This window comes from Artibeus jamaicensis, unplaced genomic scaffold (assembly GCF_021234435.1).
Source record: "Artibeus jamaicensis isolate MK-2021 breed Jamaican fruit bat unplaced genomic scaffold, CSHL_Jam_final contig_519, whole genome shotgun sequence".
NCBI lineage: Eukaryota > Metazoa > Chordata > Mammalia > Chiroptera > Phyllostomidae > Artibeus > Artibeus jamaicensis.
Window position 1 is genome coordinate 30,203,708 of NW_026521871.1, and position 17,371 is coordinate 30,221,078.

At 41.8% G+C, this 17,371-nt stretch overlaps 1 protein-coding gene across 2 annotated transcripts in view; it reads left to right on the forward strand.

Moving 5' to 3' along the window:
• Positions 1 to 17,371, forward strand: part of CPNE4 (copine 4) — a 407,594-nt gene that overhangs the window by 240,124 nt on the left and 150,099 nt on the right. For both annotated transcript variants that reach the window (XM_053669575.1, XM_037143900.2), the window contains exon 3: positions 10,198 to 10,377. In XM_053669575.1, coding sequence (XP_053525550.1) covers positions 10,198 to 10,377 — 180 coding nt within the window. The remainder of the gene's footprint in view (positions 1 to 10,197; positions 10,378 to 17,371) is intronic.

Below are 17,371 nucleotides of genomic sequence, written 5' to 3' on the forward strand. Positions count from 1 at the left end.
ACAAATTGGCAGCATGCCAGTGAATGCAATGCTTTCTGGAATTAGATATTCAGATAAACCAATCCATAATGTGGTTATTTCTTTCAGTCTTCATATCCTCTAATGAAATGAACCATAGTCAAAACGGGGACTTCCCAGGAAGCAGAAATGTCCTAATCCACAAAGACTGATCCAGAGGTTGGGGTGTGCTACTCAGAGTAGATTTCACAGTACCTGTTACCTGACATACGTGCACCTGAAAGCTGAGCCATGGCAATTGGCAATATAATATTACTGCTTATCAAATATAACTGTGTGTTGTCTAAAAGTTTTAAACTACTGGGTAGATTTTTAAGCTAAATCACAGGATGTTTTAGTCCATTCATGCTGCTATAGAGAAGAAGACCATAGATCAGGGGTGTCAAACTCATTTTCACCAGGGGCCACATCAGCCTCACAGTTGCTTTCAAAGGGCTGAATGTGATTTCAACTTCTTAACAGTTAAAGAGTAGTTACATTTACACAGTCCTAAAATTATTTCAGCCCTTTGAAGGCAACCACGAAACTGATGTAGCCTGTGGTGAAAATGAGTTTGACATCCCTATTATTTATGAGTGGCTTACAAAAAATAATTTGTTTCTCACAGGTGTGGAGGCTAGCAAGTCCAAGCTCAAGGCACTGGCAGATTTGGTATCTGGCAAGAGTCCTATTTCTGGTCCATAAACGCCCATCTTCTCACTGTGTTCTTGCATGATGGAAGAGACAAGGGTGCTGATCCCATTTATGAGCATTTCACCCTCATTGAATTTAAAATTCAATCCCTCAGTCCCACAAGCTGCATTTCAAGTCCTCAGTAGCCATGCCTGACTAGTGGCTACCATGTTGGACAGTGCAGATATCAAAAACTTCCATCATCATAGAAAATTCTATTAGATCGCACTTGTCCAGTAACGAGACCCCCAATGCAATGAGACATGGAGCAGAAATCAGGAAACTAAGTTACACAAACTGGGCATTTACATTGTGGGAAAAGGGCCAGCTGTGGGGGACACAGAGGCATTCAGCACAGGTAGACATATTTGAGACCCCCCAGCTGATATGCTGATCCAGGCAGGATGGGCTCGGGCTCTGAGTGGATGGAGCCAGCAGCCTAGAAGGGCTGGGGAGGGCAGCGAGGGAAGAGGGAGACCCAGGACTCACAGCTGTAGCACTACAGACCTCTCCAAAAGTGCGTGTAGGGTGATGATTATTTCATGTACTTCTGAGCTGTGCTCCTGGTCAAGGAGATGGGACTCCGCTGTCCATGCTGAACAGCACAAGCCCAGGGCTATGTCAGGTGGTGGAAGGGCTGTCTAGCTCCAGGCTTTCCAGAAGGTTCACCCCCAGAGCTCCAGAAACAGAACCAAGCTGGCGCAAGCAGCCCTTTACTTGAGAGCAAGTTTAAGTGCAGAGCAGGAAGATGAAGGGAAGTTTTAATTGGATTGATAATGAGAGAGATATTTGTCATTCTTAATTACTTGTTAAGTTAATTCTGGAACATTTGAATGTTTTATCATGTGGTGGGTGAAGAGTGTCTTTCTGGAGATAAGTCCATGAGAGGTACCAGGCTGGGTGTTTCTCGAGAGGTAGAATGGTGTATTAGTTTACTAGGACTGCTGTAACAAAGTGCCATAGTCTGGGTAGGTTAAACAACAGGCATTTATTGTCTCATAGTTTGGGAGGCTAGAAGTCCAAGATCAAGGTGGTGGCGGAGTTTGTTTCTTCTGAGGGCACTTAGGGAGACTCTGTTCCATGCCTCTCACATGGCTTCTGGTGGCTGGCTGGCAGTCTTTGGTGCCTCTTGGGTTGTAAGTACATTATCACTCCAAAATCTTCCTTCATGTTCAAATGACATCTCCCTGTGCGTATGTCTGTGTCCAAATATCCCCTTTTGTGAGACAGCAGTTTTATCACATTAGGGTCCTTATTCTAGTATGATGTTACCTTAATGAATTGCTTCTAGAATGACCTATTTTCAAATAAGGTTACATTCTAAGGTACTGAAGATTAGGATTTCAACATACATATTTTGACATTATTTAACCCATAACAAATGGTGTGGTAGAAAGAGCATTATTTTGGAACCAGACAAACTAGGTTTGAGCCTTGCTTTTTGCCACTGCTTTTCTGATGCAATTTTATTTTATCATTTGCAAAATGAGAATGATATATTTAATAGAATCATTGCTAAAATGATAAATCAGTGGTAAAATAAAGCACTATTTTATGGATTACCAGTTTAAAAAATACTTTCAATTAAATAATGACATTATCATCAATTATAATATGCATCTCCAGTTTAACTGTGTTCAATTGTGAAATAAAAGTATGTTTTAAAGTTATTGAAAGTAAGGACTGAAGATAATATGTAGGGTGCCTTCTGTGGGAAAGTAAAAAGGTGTACAAAACAGTGCATCATTTTTTCACTCACCCCTTCCTTTGCCTGAGCAGAAAAGCCGCCATTTCTATTGGTCACCACTCAACTTGCCATTTATTTCAAGAAGGAATGAAATGCTTCACTGGGCAGATGTCAAAATGATTCCTTAAGGAGATGGTTCTGTGAAATGTGTTATTCCCACAAAAATTTTACTTCAAACAGGGGGACTTCCAAAGTTTCTCATCTGGAGGATTCCACTCTTTATTAAATTCATTCCTGTGGATTGTTCTGAAAAGCAGAGAGCCCTTGGAGGAGTTTCTCTATTTGTTTAGTTCAGGTAGAAAGTGGATTGAACTAATAGGGAATACTACTAGCTTTGTGGGATGTGTAGTTCTGTGTTAATTAGGGCTAACATCCGCAGTGTAGGATATTTAGCATCCAGTGATGTCACCTTGTCATGACCACCCCCAAAGCCCCTACACATTTCCAAATAACCCCTGGGAGAGTGAGTATTACTCCAATGAGAACCACTCCACTAGAGGAATGTAAGGTAGATTTTATAAATTAAGGAGAAGCAAAGGACACCAATATCAGGCATGTTTTAGTTTTAGTTTTAGAAACTGTTGAGCAGGAACACCGAGTCCAGCCCCTGAAATGATGCATCCTCAGCATGTAGACCTATCACCAAAATAGCACCAGTAAACTTGATTTCACGTGTGACTCTGTGTAACCAACAAATGTGAGAGTTTTCATCCTATGGAAGTAGAGAAATCACTTAAATTGAAAATAAAAGTCCTATCTCACTTGCTAGCACCAACCTACCTCTGTTGAGTGATTCTGAGACTCACGATTCATTGCAGCTGTAGGACAGTCACTTGAAATCAGCAACCGGAATCCTGAAGTTGGGTAATGCTACCCAATTGGTGGCTCAGTGATTTGATTTTATTATCTAAATTTTATGTGGTTTAACATGTCACCTTAGAAATTATATAGTTTGAAAAATTGTCTGCAATAAATCCTCTACTTTTGAACATCAAGAAAGCTATCCATTCTTTATTCAGAGAAAATTAATTTTCTTCCCAGCCTCACTAACTAAATATGGAGGAGATATTTAAAGAATGTCAGTTTGAAGGAACACCTAATTATAAGCCTGACCTAGAGGCCGGCATGTCTTTCTGGCCCCTGATGTCATTCTTCACTGCTTCTGTTACCCTTGGGATAGGGGCTTGTATTTCTTCAAGGAACCTTAGACCATCCAGTGACTGGGATCAGTTTGGGCCCTGCCTTTACCCTCTCCCCACTGAGAGCATCCCATTGTTCAGTGCTAACTTCCCAACAACCTCTTCTCCTCTACCTATGGCAGTTCCAGCAGCCCTTGGAAGCCCAAAGTTCCAGAGAGCCATTCTGTACATGGTCTTGAACTGTATCTTAATGACATACTGTCCTTGTCTCCTACCCAGTCCAGTCTGGGGTTGGGCTGGTCAGTGTTCAGGACCTCCATTGTATCTCCCATGTGCTCAGTAGACGAACCAGATCTTTAGGGACACCACCGCAGACTTACTCAAGTTCTGTTACTTCTTCATTTTACATTTGCTGTCTGGCTTGTGCATTACTATGAGCAATGGGGTTTAGGTGCCAAAGCTTCAAATTTGCATGACTATATACCACAAAAGTGAAACGCACAGATTCATGAGCTTGGCTACCTAGGTTCAAATTCTACCCTTTATAAGCTGTGGGAAATTTACAGGGTCTCTCTACCTGCCAGCAAGAGGGGATAATGATAGTACCTACCTCATAATGTTGTCATAAGGATGAAAAGTGGGTGCCTGTCAAAGGGTCTGACTGGACACTTTACCATAGAAGACATAGAGATGGCAAGTAAAGATGTGAAAAGAGGTATAACATCATTACTTATTAGGAAAATGCAAATGAAAACCATGATGAGATATCACAACCTGCCTAATAGAATTTTAAAAGTTAAACATACATTTATTTCACCCTTAGGTATTAAGCCAAGAGAAGAATAAATACATGGTCATACAAATGCTTGTACACGAATGGTCATGGCAGTTTTATGTGTGATAGCCAAACCAGGAACACCCAAACATCCATCAGTGGAATATTACTCAGCAATAAAATAGATGCACCGTTGATATATACAACAATGAACAAATCTAAAAAATTGTTGTTTGGGGATGGGGGATGAAGGGGTGCCAGGATAGAGTCACAGAGGGGCATGAGGAAACTTTACGGGGTGATGGTCATGTTCACTATCTTGTTTGTGGTGATGGCTACACATGTACGCACATGCATCAAAACTCGCTGAATTGCATACTTTAGATAGATGTGGTTTATTATATGTCAATTATATCTGAATAATGCATGGCAGGCATTCCAGAAGTATTACTTAGTATAAACTTTAGCATTATACTGAAAAATGTTGTAGATGAAATTTTTAAAAGAGCAACTTCCTAAAGCAAGATTCAATGACTGAGTCTATCACCATCATGCTATAACCTAGCTGCATTTTTCATTTTCAAGGTATGCACATGAATAAACCCAAATTAAGGACAATCACTGAATCTCTCTGGTAAAGTCCAAGCTTTGAAGTCAGGACACATGAGTTCAGGTGCCTACTCTATCAAGTAACAGGGGTGCCCAACCTGCAGTCTCTGGGCCACGTGCAGCGCAGGACGGCTGTGAATGCAGCCCAACGCAAAATTGTAAATTTGCTTAAAATAGTATCAGGTTTTTTGCATGATTACATGTTGCAATGAATTTAATATGTAGCCCAGGACAACTCTTCTTCTTCCAGTGTGGTGCAGAGATGCCAAAGGTTGGACACCCCTGGTAGTGACTTGTGCTGAATTTTTCTCATTATAAAATAGTGTACCATTACATCCCAGGATTGCTATAAGAGTAAAGTTAAAAAATGAATGTAAACATGTTCTGCAAACTATAAAATGACATGGGTATATCAGTTATTATGACTACAGAGGAAGGGCGACAAGCACACTCTTTGAAGAAGACCTCGTAACAGAGAGCCAGAAAAATTAAAATAAACCTTGACAAAAAAAAATAATAAAACCTCCACAAGAGCCAGGAATAGACCCTGCATCTTCCCAAACCCCTTACTCTGATAGTCCTATATCAGAATTGCCTGGGACACTCTTAAAAATACAGATTTCTGGGTCCCAGCTTATACTTACTGAATCAGAATTGCTGGGGGTAGGGAACAGGAATCTGAGTTTTTGTTTGTTTGTTGTATCGTTTAAAAAATTTTTTTTATTAGCTGATAGTGTTCTCATTACATAGCTAAAGAGAACAGCAAGACTTGGGTAACGTAGCACACAGCAGAGCAGAATTGATTTAAAAAGACTTGGGCTTTCCATCTTGCTTGACCACTGATTTTTGTTGCCTCAGAACAATCACTGAATCTCTTTGGGCCTCAAATAACTCACCCATAAAATGGTCTCATGATCTATAAAGGACCCTTATAGTTCTGAATGGTTTTTTATTGTATTTTTTTTTTCAGGAATCTGAGGTTTATAGAAAGCTGCCTGATTGATTCTGGTGCAGCCAGTAGCATGTCAGTGGATAGTCTTTTGGAAACAATCACCTTGACCTTAATACATCCTAGTGAGAAACATGAGCTACCTTGGGCTGTGCTACTCAGATTAAACCTGGCTTCAGTCTTCAGAAAAGATGATGTATCTCCCATAATAGCTGGGAATGCAGAAAGATTTGAAACATCTTTCAAATAAGCATTTAGTATTGAGAACGTGCCTTCTACCACCATACTCCTTCTTTTCCTGAGCACCTAAGTGCTGTTAGGATTTTTACTGGCCCTGAGATTACTTTGGAAATTACCTCCCTTGATAATGCAAATGTGTATTTGCTTAATTTCTTTCCAACCAGTCATTTCCCTCCAGAAACCATACCACTCAATGTTGCACGCTTGCTGCTTGCCACTTGCCTTGGACAGCATGAGTTGTGTGGGTTGATGCCAACATGAACTTTTTACCTACGTGGGATCAGCAGTTGGAAAATCAAGAAGTGAGAAGAAAAGCAGAAGGATTGGTGCATATCAGCCATTTGTGCCATTTGCAGTGGTTCAAGCAGAGCAAAAACAACTAGGAGGGGAAGGAATCTAAACCTGCCTTGGACGCTGTTGTTCCATCCATAACAAGAGATGGTTCTGTTTCTGGGTCTAGAGGATGTCAAGGCCGCCTATGGGCTAACTTCTTGGGAGTCATTTTGAAATTTTCTATCAAATGATATCAAAGGAATATAATTAAATCTTTTACTATATGGCTCATTATTCTATAAATTTGGGCCAGATGTTGCAAAGATGCCTCTAGGGGCCCAGCAGGGAAATTCATTGAAAGATAGAGCTTGGCAACCAGAGAATGAGTGCCTCTTCTGAATGGGGCAGTTACCAATTGTTGCCATGTGCAAATGTGGCCCCAGATTGCCAAATATTCTGAGTTTTTTTCCCAAAAGGTTGAGCAATAGAAATAACCTTTCTTTTATGTTGACAAATTAAGGGAAAAATACTATTAAATGGGACCAACAAAATACCTCCAACTAAGCTTGAACTTGCAGACTATGAGTTTTTGACCCCTGATTTATATACTATTATTCAAAATCATGATCTCCTAGCAACTGAAAAATAATTATGCCCATACAGTAAACCCTTATACCTGTACAATCAGCCATGACATATTCAGCCCTGTCTTCCAGAATGAACATTGTACATAGGGATGTAAAAGTCAGCTCAATAGAACTTGAGTCTTCAGAAATAGCCAGAATAGTCAAATCACCATTGGTCTGTGATGCGTGCACCGGCTTGCAGTGCCCATGGCATCATGGATGAGATATGAGACAAATTCACACGGACTACTGAGTCCTGTGGAGGAAAAGGGCCCTCACAGCCACTCCCTCAAGGGGGAAGTACCTCAGAGTGGCTTGGCCACCCTCTCAAGGGGAGAGCGCACCAACCCTTGCCTAAACAGGCTTTTATTGGGTTTAATTTGCGCAGGAATACAGGTACAGCTCATTAATCATTGTCAGACAGTAAGGATCAAATAGTAGATAGCATACAAAGAACTATTAGGGCTTCTTCTGAGTCAGGGTCTATCAGCTAAAAGGCTACAAAACTTTGGGAAACAAACTCATTCCCTGCTTGGACCTTTATCATTTAACTAAGAGTATTCTTAACAAAGCAGGTTTCACAGGATTTTACATATCTTTTCTTAGGCCTGATCACTCCGGGAGCCCGCCCTTTCCAGCACAGGGCTGCACAGTCCTTTGTCATTGTTTCAGGCTTAAGTCAGGCAGAGGAGGCAGATAGCCAAAGAAATTTCGGAGACTTCTCGTGGACTCAGGGGGGTCAGGCTTGGTCAAGGCCAAGGGGCAAGGGTCCATCACCCCCTTTCTCCATAGCCCCCCAAGTCCTTCCCTGGGGCCTCCACATGATCATGCCTGTCTTAGGTCAATTCTCCCTTGAGGAATCTTACCCGTCATTGGCTAACTGATCAAGTACTGGAGGCCAGTTAATGGAAAAAGGAGCAGAGGCAGCACTCCTGTCAGGGAGATAAGCTTTGTCTCCTTAGTGGCTTATGGTCCAAAAGTTGCTCACTCAGCCTTAGCCATGGGGGGGTTTACACCTCCTGAAACCAGGCAGGGTGGTTCCCAACAGGTCTGAACAATAGCTTTTATAAAATGCTAATCAGCCATTGGTTAGGATTTGGTTTTCTATCTGTGGGACAGGGACATAACCAGACCATATTCTTTTCCCTGTAACGTGGATTATCCATCCCCCCAAGAATAGCAGGGGATGTTCCTTATAGCACAGCTTTCTCATATGGGGCCCATAGGCAGGACCCGGGCCAGGGGTAAATCACTGAACTCAAGAATGTCAAATAGAAACAGACCCATAGATACAGAGAACTGACACCTGTCAGAGGGGAGGAGAGTTGAAGGGCAGGGTGAAAAAGATGAAGGGATTAAGTATAAAAATAAAAAGTAAAAACCTCATAGACACAGACAACAGTATGGTGATTATCAGAGGGAAAGGGGGCTAAGAGTAGAAAAGGATAAAGGGGGGATAAATGGTGATGGAAAAAAGCTGGATTTGATGTGAACACAAATTACAATATACAGATATTATATTATAGAATTTTACTCTTGAAGCCTATATAATTTTACTAACCAAAGTGACCCCAATAAATTAAATAAAAATTTTAAAGTAAAAATTTTCCTGAAATGGAGGAAAAAGCAAGTGTGCAAAATCTGATTAAAGAAACAATGAAGAGAAGAAAACCTTTAAAAGAAAGAATATCTGTGGAGGTTGCAGCAGGCATCAAATTTGCTTTGCTGGAAAGCATGTACCTGCAGGACATGGTCAAAGACCATTTCCCTTCATTTTCTTCAGAGACTCCCAGTACTCCCAGGGAAGTAGAGGAAATAGCTTTCCCACTTTGCACTAATGAATGCCGTTTATGAAGTATTCATTAAACAGTATTTCTATTTGAAAGCCAGCAGTACACATAGACTCCAGTTGATTTGTAAAATATGAGTGATGGATATCTCCATTTGAGAGATATTGTAAGATCTTGGATAACCTGTAACTTGGCCCTTTAATATTTCCCAGAATATAAATGGTGTTGTGTATTTTTACATGTGATAAGCATAGAAGAATTTTAGCAGTAAGGGTACCAGCAGAGAACAGATAACATACTGAGAGAGAGTTTCACCCGCTAGGTGAAACTTTTCAAATGCATGAGCAGGGATAAAGAAGCCCACATAGGACAGTGAAGCATCTAAGACATCAGGGTAGCAACAGCACAAAGTCATTACCACCTGTTAGCCTGAAGAGAGGGAAATGGGGCGGGGCTACCAGATCCCAGCAAAGGTTCTCTTTGTGGAAGGGCATCTGCTAGCAGACTCTGTGTGTGCAGAGCCTCACAGCCACTGCCTGCACCCCTTTCTGACTTCCATTCTCTGGCATCCTGCCAGGTTCCTCCATTGGCCGAGTCCAGCCAGAACCTAGAGGGCAAAGGAGCCCAGGAAATTCTATCCAAATTGGTCAGCCTCCGGGAGCACAGAGTAGGGTAGAGAGTGGCAGATACAGATGCAGGACAGAGGGGCAAAGGGAGTTATTATCATGAAATGTTAGAACAGGAAGGCACTTTTCATCCTCTTTTTCTCATTATGTTGTTAAGGAAAGTGAAGCCCAGGAAATTGAAATGACCGAGTAAACATGATAATCCCAAAATAAGGCATTCTTAAGATCCAAGGCAGCATCTTCATATCCATTCTCCTGGCCTTTCCACTTTATCATGCTGGGAATTGTGAGTTACAAAACTCATATAGAGTAAGATGGACTAAAATGAGCACCTACACATTTACCATTGCTATACCTATCAGACATCACTAATCTATTACCAATTTCTCCACACACCCCACCCAGCCCAGATGTGCCCTCAGACTCTTTCTCATCCTAAGGCTCCAGGCAGTCACTAATAATTGATGCATCTGGCTGCCCAATTGCCTAACAACACTAAATCTTTAAATAGAAAGCTTCGGATTATTCTGTCTAATTAGATTATTCCTCCTCAAAACATGGCTCATTCCCTGAGGGTGATGCTTCCTTGAAGACTTGAACTGCTGGCCTGGTGACTTGATGGAAGGCATTTATGGTTTGCAAACAGGTGAAGCACCATAAAATTAATTTGCCTAAAGGTTAATAATAAAAAGCCCTAATCACATGTGGATTTTCTCTTTCTCTCTCCTTGCAGGTTGACAGAACAGAGGTGATTCGCACCTGCATAAACCCAGTGTATTCAAAACTGTTTACTGTGGACTTCTACTTTGAAGAGGTGCAGCGCCTGCGGTTTGAGGTCCATGACATCAGCAGCAACCACAATGGGCTGAAGGAGGCTGACTTCCTTGGCAGCATGGAGTGCACCCTTGGCCAGGTGGGTCAACAGATGTCTCTTCCTCCCTCTTGCCTTCTTAGGGACTTCCTTCTTTCCATTTATTTCTCTCCTCTTATTTAGTGCATCCTTTCTTTCTGTTGATTTTATTTTCTTTTACATGTGGCATTTTAGGGCTTCCCAGGCACTGTCATATCCATTGTATTTATATGGGGATGATGTTGCAACTATGTGAAGAGTTACTTACTTTGCTAAATTAATCATTTCTCTTCTGAATTTTTTTCATTTATTTAACAGTTGTTTATTGAGCACTTACTCTGCTCTGGTTGTGTGTCCGTTATAACTATATCTTGATGCATTATAAATTTCCATCTCCCAACTAACTGTGAGAACCCTCACACAGGGAATATTGCTCATTTTCATGTATTCCAAGCCTGTTGTGACCAAAAATAGCCCAGGAGAGGAGCCAAATAGATATTTAGTGGGGTGAATAAATGCTTTTACTTTATCTTCAGAGATAAACATCATTACTGTATACATTTGTCAGTGAGAAAACCAAGACTCAGAGAAGTTAAGCTTAGCCATGGCTGGTGTGGCTCCGTGGATTGAGCACTAGCCTACGAATCAAAAGGTTGCTGGTTCAATTCCCAGTCAGGGCACAGGGTTGTGGTCCAGGTCCCCAGTTGGGGGCATGCAAGAGGCAACCTATCAATGTATCTCTTGCATGTTTCTCTTCCTCTCTTTCTCATTTTCTTCCCTTCTCTCTAAAAGTAAATACATGAAATCTTTTAAAAATTTTTTTAAAAAGGAAGTTAAGCTTAAGGCACCAGACTAAGAAGTGGCAGAGCTAGAACTTGAACCAGGTCAGCCTCACTCCAAACCCCATCATTTTGTTTCCCATCATTTTGATTCCGTAACACCTTTCCTTTCTTTCTTCCCTTCCTGCTGTGCCCAGAACTTTAGTAGGTGCTCAGGGGAAATCTAAATGGAGAATTAGTCCCTGTGCCCAAGAAGGAGACACTCTGATCGGAGAAGACATATTATAGACATCTCAAATAGAGCAATTTAGGATGCTCCTGAAGCCACAATGAGACAAAATATCCTGGGCTCTACCCACAATGTGTTGTGGACCTTTGGGGAAGGGAGAGATTTCTGCTGGCTAGAATCAAAGAAGTCACTGCGGGACCAAATGGTGAAAAAATGTAGTCCAGGGATGGGAGAGAAAGCAGGGAGGCCTTTCAAGTAAGAAATCAGGGTAAACAAATCATAGAGATCAGAACAACTGTGGCAGAGTGAGGGGCAGAGGAGACCAGTTTCATGGATTCAAGGTCAGATGCTAATCTACTCTGAAACCAGTGAAGCTTAGACTTCAGAGCCTTCTATTCATGTGGACCCCTTCCAAGGCTCTATGTCACATTTTTATTTGTAGTTTTTTTTCTCAAAAAAGGATTCCAAATTGTATGAGCCTCTAATGCCACAAAACCAGCATCAGTCCCAGGCAGAGGTAAGGGTTTGAATAAGGGATTAGTAAGAAAGAGTCTGCCTGGCGAAGAGATGGCCCATATGCATTTTACTTCGTTTGTTTGTTTTTACCCTTCCTCATGTCACTAATCACTAAAAATAAACTTCTCCCACGTGGCACTGAGTGAAAAAAATAGGCAATGTCCTGAGTTACCTTTTCCCAGCAAATACAGCGATTACTTTCATAGGATTGTTCCTTGTTACTTTAATGAAAGGCAAAAGCCCAATGCGGAAGTACAGCTGAGGGGAGGCAGTCAGAGCAGGTGGCATAGTCTCCGCAAGTATAATCTCTCTCGTGACTCTTGGGAAGGATTGATGGCACAGTGTTCTAAGGTATTGCCAGGGATAGTGTCCAATAAGTAGTCACTGAGTGAATGAATTTCAAGTGAAATAGTAGCATAGACGGTAGATAGAAAATAGATAGTGGGGGCAAGATTAGTATGGGAAATATAGAATCTAAAGAACTTGAGACACGTGTTCATGAACTAAAGGGGGGAATGGTGGGGGAGGGGGTGTGCAGGGTGGAGGGGAATGAAGGGAGGAAATAGAACAACTGTAATGGCATAATCAATAAAATATATTAAAAAATTAAATTAAAATAAAATAAAAAAGTGAAATTCCATAATTTATAAATAAAATAAAAAGGTGATTAAAATGGCATTTTTTAGAGGCAAGATGAGTTACTCCAAGATTTTCTTTAGGCAAGGGAATTCCTTATGTGTAAAAGCCAAAGTCTGTCCCAAGAAATAAATGTAGATCCATGGAGAGGTCCTGTGAGTGAAAGATCCTTTTCATGCAAAGCTTTGCTCATTTTGTGCATGTAAGTATCCCTCAAACTCACATCTTTAGTCTCTCACCAGCCTCATCTTTCCAGCAGCCATAAGTCCTTGACCCTCTACTTTGTGCCCGGCTTTGTCCTCGATGCCAGTGATATAGTGGTGTGCCCAACATTGTCCCTGCCTCAAGCTGCTCACAGTCCAGTTGGGGATAAAGAGGGGAGCAAATAATTGCACAGACAATTAATTAAACTGCATCCCTTACAACCACTGTTAAAGAGAAATATAGGTTAGGAGACCAAGCATTAAAAGAATGGCATCAGGTGGCCAGGAGGTCATGGAAGATTCCTGGTGGGAAGTGACATTTCCAGTGAAACTGGATGGGAGCGTGAGAAGAAAGGGTCACATTCCAAGCAGGTGGGGACATGACAGATCCCCTTTCCCGGGCCACAGAGACCTGGTCAGACTCCAAGATCCTGTAACCAATCTTCATTTCATTCATTTAGAAACTCATTCTGCATTGGCTTGAGAAGTGACTTTCAATCAGTTTAGTAAAATCATTTTCTCTTAGTTAGCACTTTTATACCCAGTTATCTGGTCCCCATAGCTAGATTATAAGTTTCCGAAGGCAGAGGCCACACTCAACACTTCTTTGTGTCTAATGGAACACTTTCTTTGCATGTACCACATGCTCAAGAAAAATTTATTAATTAGCTAACTTTGAAAAGATTTTTTAACATGATAAAGTTCATTTATTTATTTATGCTTTTTTTTTTCTACAAGCATTTAACGAGTGCCAGGGCCATGCCAAGTACCATGCTAGGTACTAGAGGCATAAAGATGAAAAAGACAGAAGCCCTGCCCCCAGAAGAGTTTATAATTAGCTGGAGACATAGACTGATTAATAAATAATCAAAATGCATATTATTAAGTACCACAATAAGATGCTTTCCATGAGTAGGGGGGAAAATATGTATCTCTGCTCAAAGGGAATCAGGGAGGTCTCACAGAAAAAATGAGTCTGGACCTGAATCTCTAAATGGTGAGTAGGAATTCAGCAAAGAAAAGGGTGAAAAACAAAACCCAAGGGCTCTCCTGGCAAAATACCATCCACAAAGGCACAGAAGCACAGGAATGAAAGAGGACATCAACATAACCAGATAAATATGTGAGCATGGGAAAGAGATAGAGGCTAGATAGGGGAGGACAAGCCAAACCATGAGGCTTTTAAATACCTTTCTTTAAAGTTTGTGAAGCATAAACATGAGGCACTGGAGACCTGGAAGGGTTTCCACTAGTAAAAGACAAGACTGGGTGTATACACTAGAAAGGTCATTTTGGCATCCCTGTGAAGGGTGGATGGGAGAGAATGGATGGGGGGCACGGAAACCAGTCAGGAAGCTAAGGCAATAACAGGAAAGAGATGAAGAGGGCAGTGATCATGGAGGTTGAGAAGAGGCCCAGAGAAGAGTTTGTTCAAGAGCAGAACCAATGAGGGTGGAGACTGGTTGAGGGAGAAGGAGTTATGAGATACCTGGTGTAGGTTACTGGTGAAGCAATTTGGCTTTCTTTGAGGGAAATGAAACTGAAGAGTGAGTTGCAGAATAGAATGCAATGCTGACAGGTTCAGCTCAGGATGTGTGTGCGGAGCAACCAGAACAAGTTGCCGGTTGGTAGCTGAGCACAGGGATCTGAAGATAATATAGATTTAGGAGCTAACTCCCTACAGATGGTCATGGTCATGGAAGTGGGTGAGATCCCTCAAAGGGACTCTTTTATTTTTATTTTTGGAGGGAAACTTGTTGAACATGCCACATATGAACAAATCATACAGAATTTTTTATTTTTAATTTTTTTATTGGTCAATTACAATTGTCCCCATTTCCCCCCATTACTCTCCCCTGCCCTACCCACCCCCCACTTTCCACATTCAACCCTACTTTCCACCATTGTCTTTGTCCATGGGTCCTTTATACATGATCCTTGACCTGACTCTTCCCCTTCTTGTCCCCATTAATCATTGGGTATGTAAGAACATCTCTACTTTCAGATAAAAGTGTGAACTTGATGTTGTTTTGAAATCAAAACCTTTTGGTGAGTGTTTTCTGTGTGTAGACTGACATACTAGATACATGTATTTGTAATAAAACCTTCATGAAGGGCAGGCAGTACTTTTACACTCCATAGTTACAGATTATGACATTTAGGCATGAATGGGAGTTTTCCTCTTTTTTAAAAGAATTGTTCTCTCAATGTGATCAAGCAATAAGAAAGACCTTCAACATGTTCCCTCTGTATAGCTCCTTGTACAGCATAGTTAGGCAGGGAATGGCTGGCTGTGAGCTGGCGAGCAGTGCCAGGAATGGCGTGGTCAGATCCAAAGACTGTCTCATCACATTCCAGTGTGCAGGCTGTGGAACCTGGTGGTCCAGCGTCAAATCCCAGCTCATCTGCTCTTGAGTTGTACGTGCAGAGGTGGATTCCCACAGCTATTTAAGCCTCAGTTTCCTAACTTGAAAAATGAAGATAGCGGTAATGCTGGCCTCAAGAAATATTGTCAAGATCAAGAAAATATACGTGAGGAGTTTAGCAGAGTCACTGGCCCGGAGAGAGACTCAGGGTATGGAAGCTGTTGTTAAGACAGTGAGAGTCAAGAAAACAGTGGGAAGAATTGGCACTTGTAGGGGCCAACATTGTTTCGGGAGTGAAGGTGGCAGTGAAAAAGCATGAAAGCATCATGACAGAGCTCCCATGTCCTGGAGAATTAGTAAAACTGAGCTTGTTGTTTCACCTCCAGCTTGTTGAATGCTTTCCTTAGTCAAGGGGTTTAGTGTGTGTGTGTGTGTGTGTGTGTGTGTGTGTAATATTTAATCTTCTCAGACTATTTTTAAGTAAAAGTGCTTTCGAATCAGGGGCAAGTGTTCCGATTCCTGTCTTGCCACAACTGATGCTGAAAAAAGGAGAAAGTGACTTCCCAAACCCATAGGCAGTCACACATGCAAAGCCTGTCCCCTCAAAGCTGTCGACAGGTACTTGTGCTCTCCATCTGAGTTTGTCACATTCTCTCTCACTCTGCCATGTGACTCAGCAGGACTCCCGGCCTTTAGGAATGGAAAGTAGCAGCCCTGGGCAGGCCAGAAATTTGCACCGGCCGTGAAGTTGGTACGAGCACAGCAAGTGACTGAGCACTGAGCAATTATGCCAAATACAGGTTCACGTCCTCTGAGAGCACTGCAGGCAGAACTGCGTGTTCTCGGCAGATGGGTGAGGAGGGCAAATCCCAGAGATGCAGGTGCTTGAAAAGCTGCGTAGTGCTTCTAGATGAGCTTGGAGACCATCCTTGCACTTCTGTGGGCCAAAAGGAGACCAGAAACTAAGCCCCTCTCTTGCAACACCCCACAGAGGGCGTGTTCAGGAGAGACATGACCCTTCACTATCTAGAACAGCAATCAACCTTTTTTAAATATGACACCTTTGCTTTTTGCTTTCACTGCTCATTGACTGCTTCATTCATCTTAATATTTTCCTATAGACTCTCTCATTTACCAGCCACTGGGCTAGGCACTCACGGTGCTTCAGTCCACTGAATCAGCACAACATCTGTGGGAGGTAGGCATTACAATTATCCCTGTTTACATTTGAGGAAACTGAGACTGAGTAAAGCTGGGTATTATTTAACTATGTTGCATAGCCAGTTAAGTGGTACAGCTAGAACTTGAATGCAGGTATGTTCAGCTCCTAAACCCCTTCTATTTTCCATTTATTCTAATAGCTTATCACTAGTGTAAATTATGATGTTGCATCTACTAATGCAAATTCAGGTTGGAGTTGAACTTGCTAGGTTTTTTTTTAAGTTCGTCTTACGCAGAGCTGATGGAGGTAACATAGAAATCCTCAGGCAAAGAAATAGCCTTGGTTATCTTTCCTCAAGGTTTGCATACTGAAGTTCCTTTAAATGTTACATGGCTTCTTAAATAGTATCAATGTGTCAACCTCCCAAATCAGTAACTTAAAGTGAAGTGCCCTGGAACTATTTGCTCTTGACCTTTTCACCCTCAACCATGTTGAGTAAACCCATTATCTAAATTAAAGGGTTGCCCTGAGGCATTTTTCCTTTTCTGTAGCTTGGAGGACAGTTACAACTGCGCAAAGTCCTCCTTTCTTCATTGCTGTGTGGCTGCTCTTGAGTGTATTTCAGACCAAAGTTCAGACCGCATCTGTTTAAAGAACCAAGAATGTCCTGCCTTATGTTCTCATAAGTGGGACAGGGAAATCTGTGACCCCTTGAAGTAACCTTAGACTGTCTGGGGGCTCTGACCCCTGTTCCTGGGGAGAGATCATGTACCCTCTTTCCTCAGAGAAGCTGTTCTCTAATTTGAACTGCATCAGAATTACCTAGAGACTTGTTAAGACACAGAGTGTGGGCCCCACCCTCAGAGTTCTTGAGTCAGAAGATTTAGCAAGAGACCCAATATTTGCATTTCTCAGTGATGAGGATGCTGTTGGTTAGAGGCCACACTTGAGAACTATTGCCCTAAAATATTGGGGAGAGCAATGCGAATAGCTATTGGACATTATATCATTAGTTTTCACTGAGAAAGAACTAATATTTGGGCCAGTTGTATAACAGCACTGAGGGTTTTATCCAAACTGGATGTAATGCCCACACTGAGATTCCACAGGTTGGCATTTTGTTGCATAATGCCTAATATCTTCATGGCACAAAATTGATGGCCCGT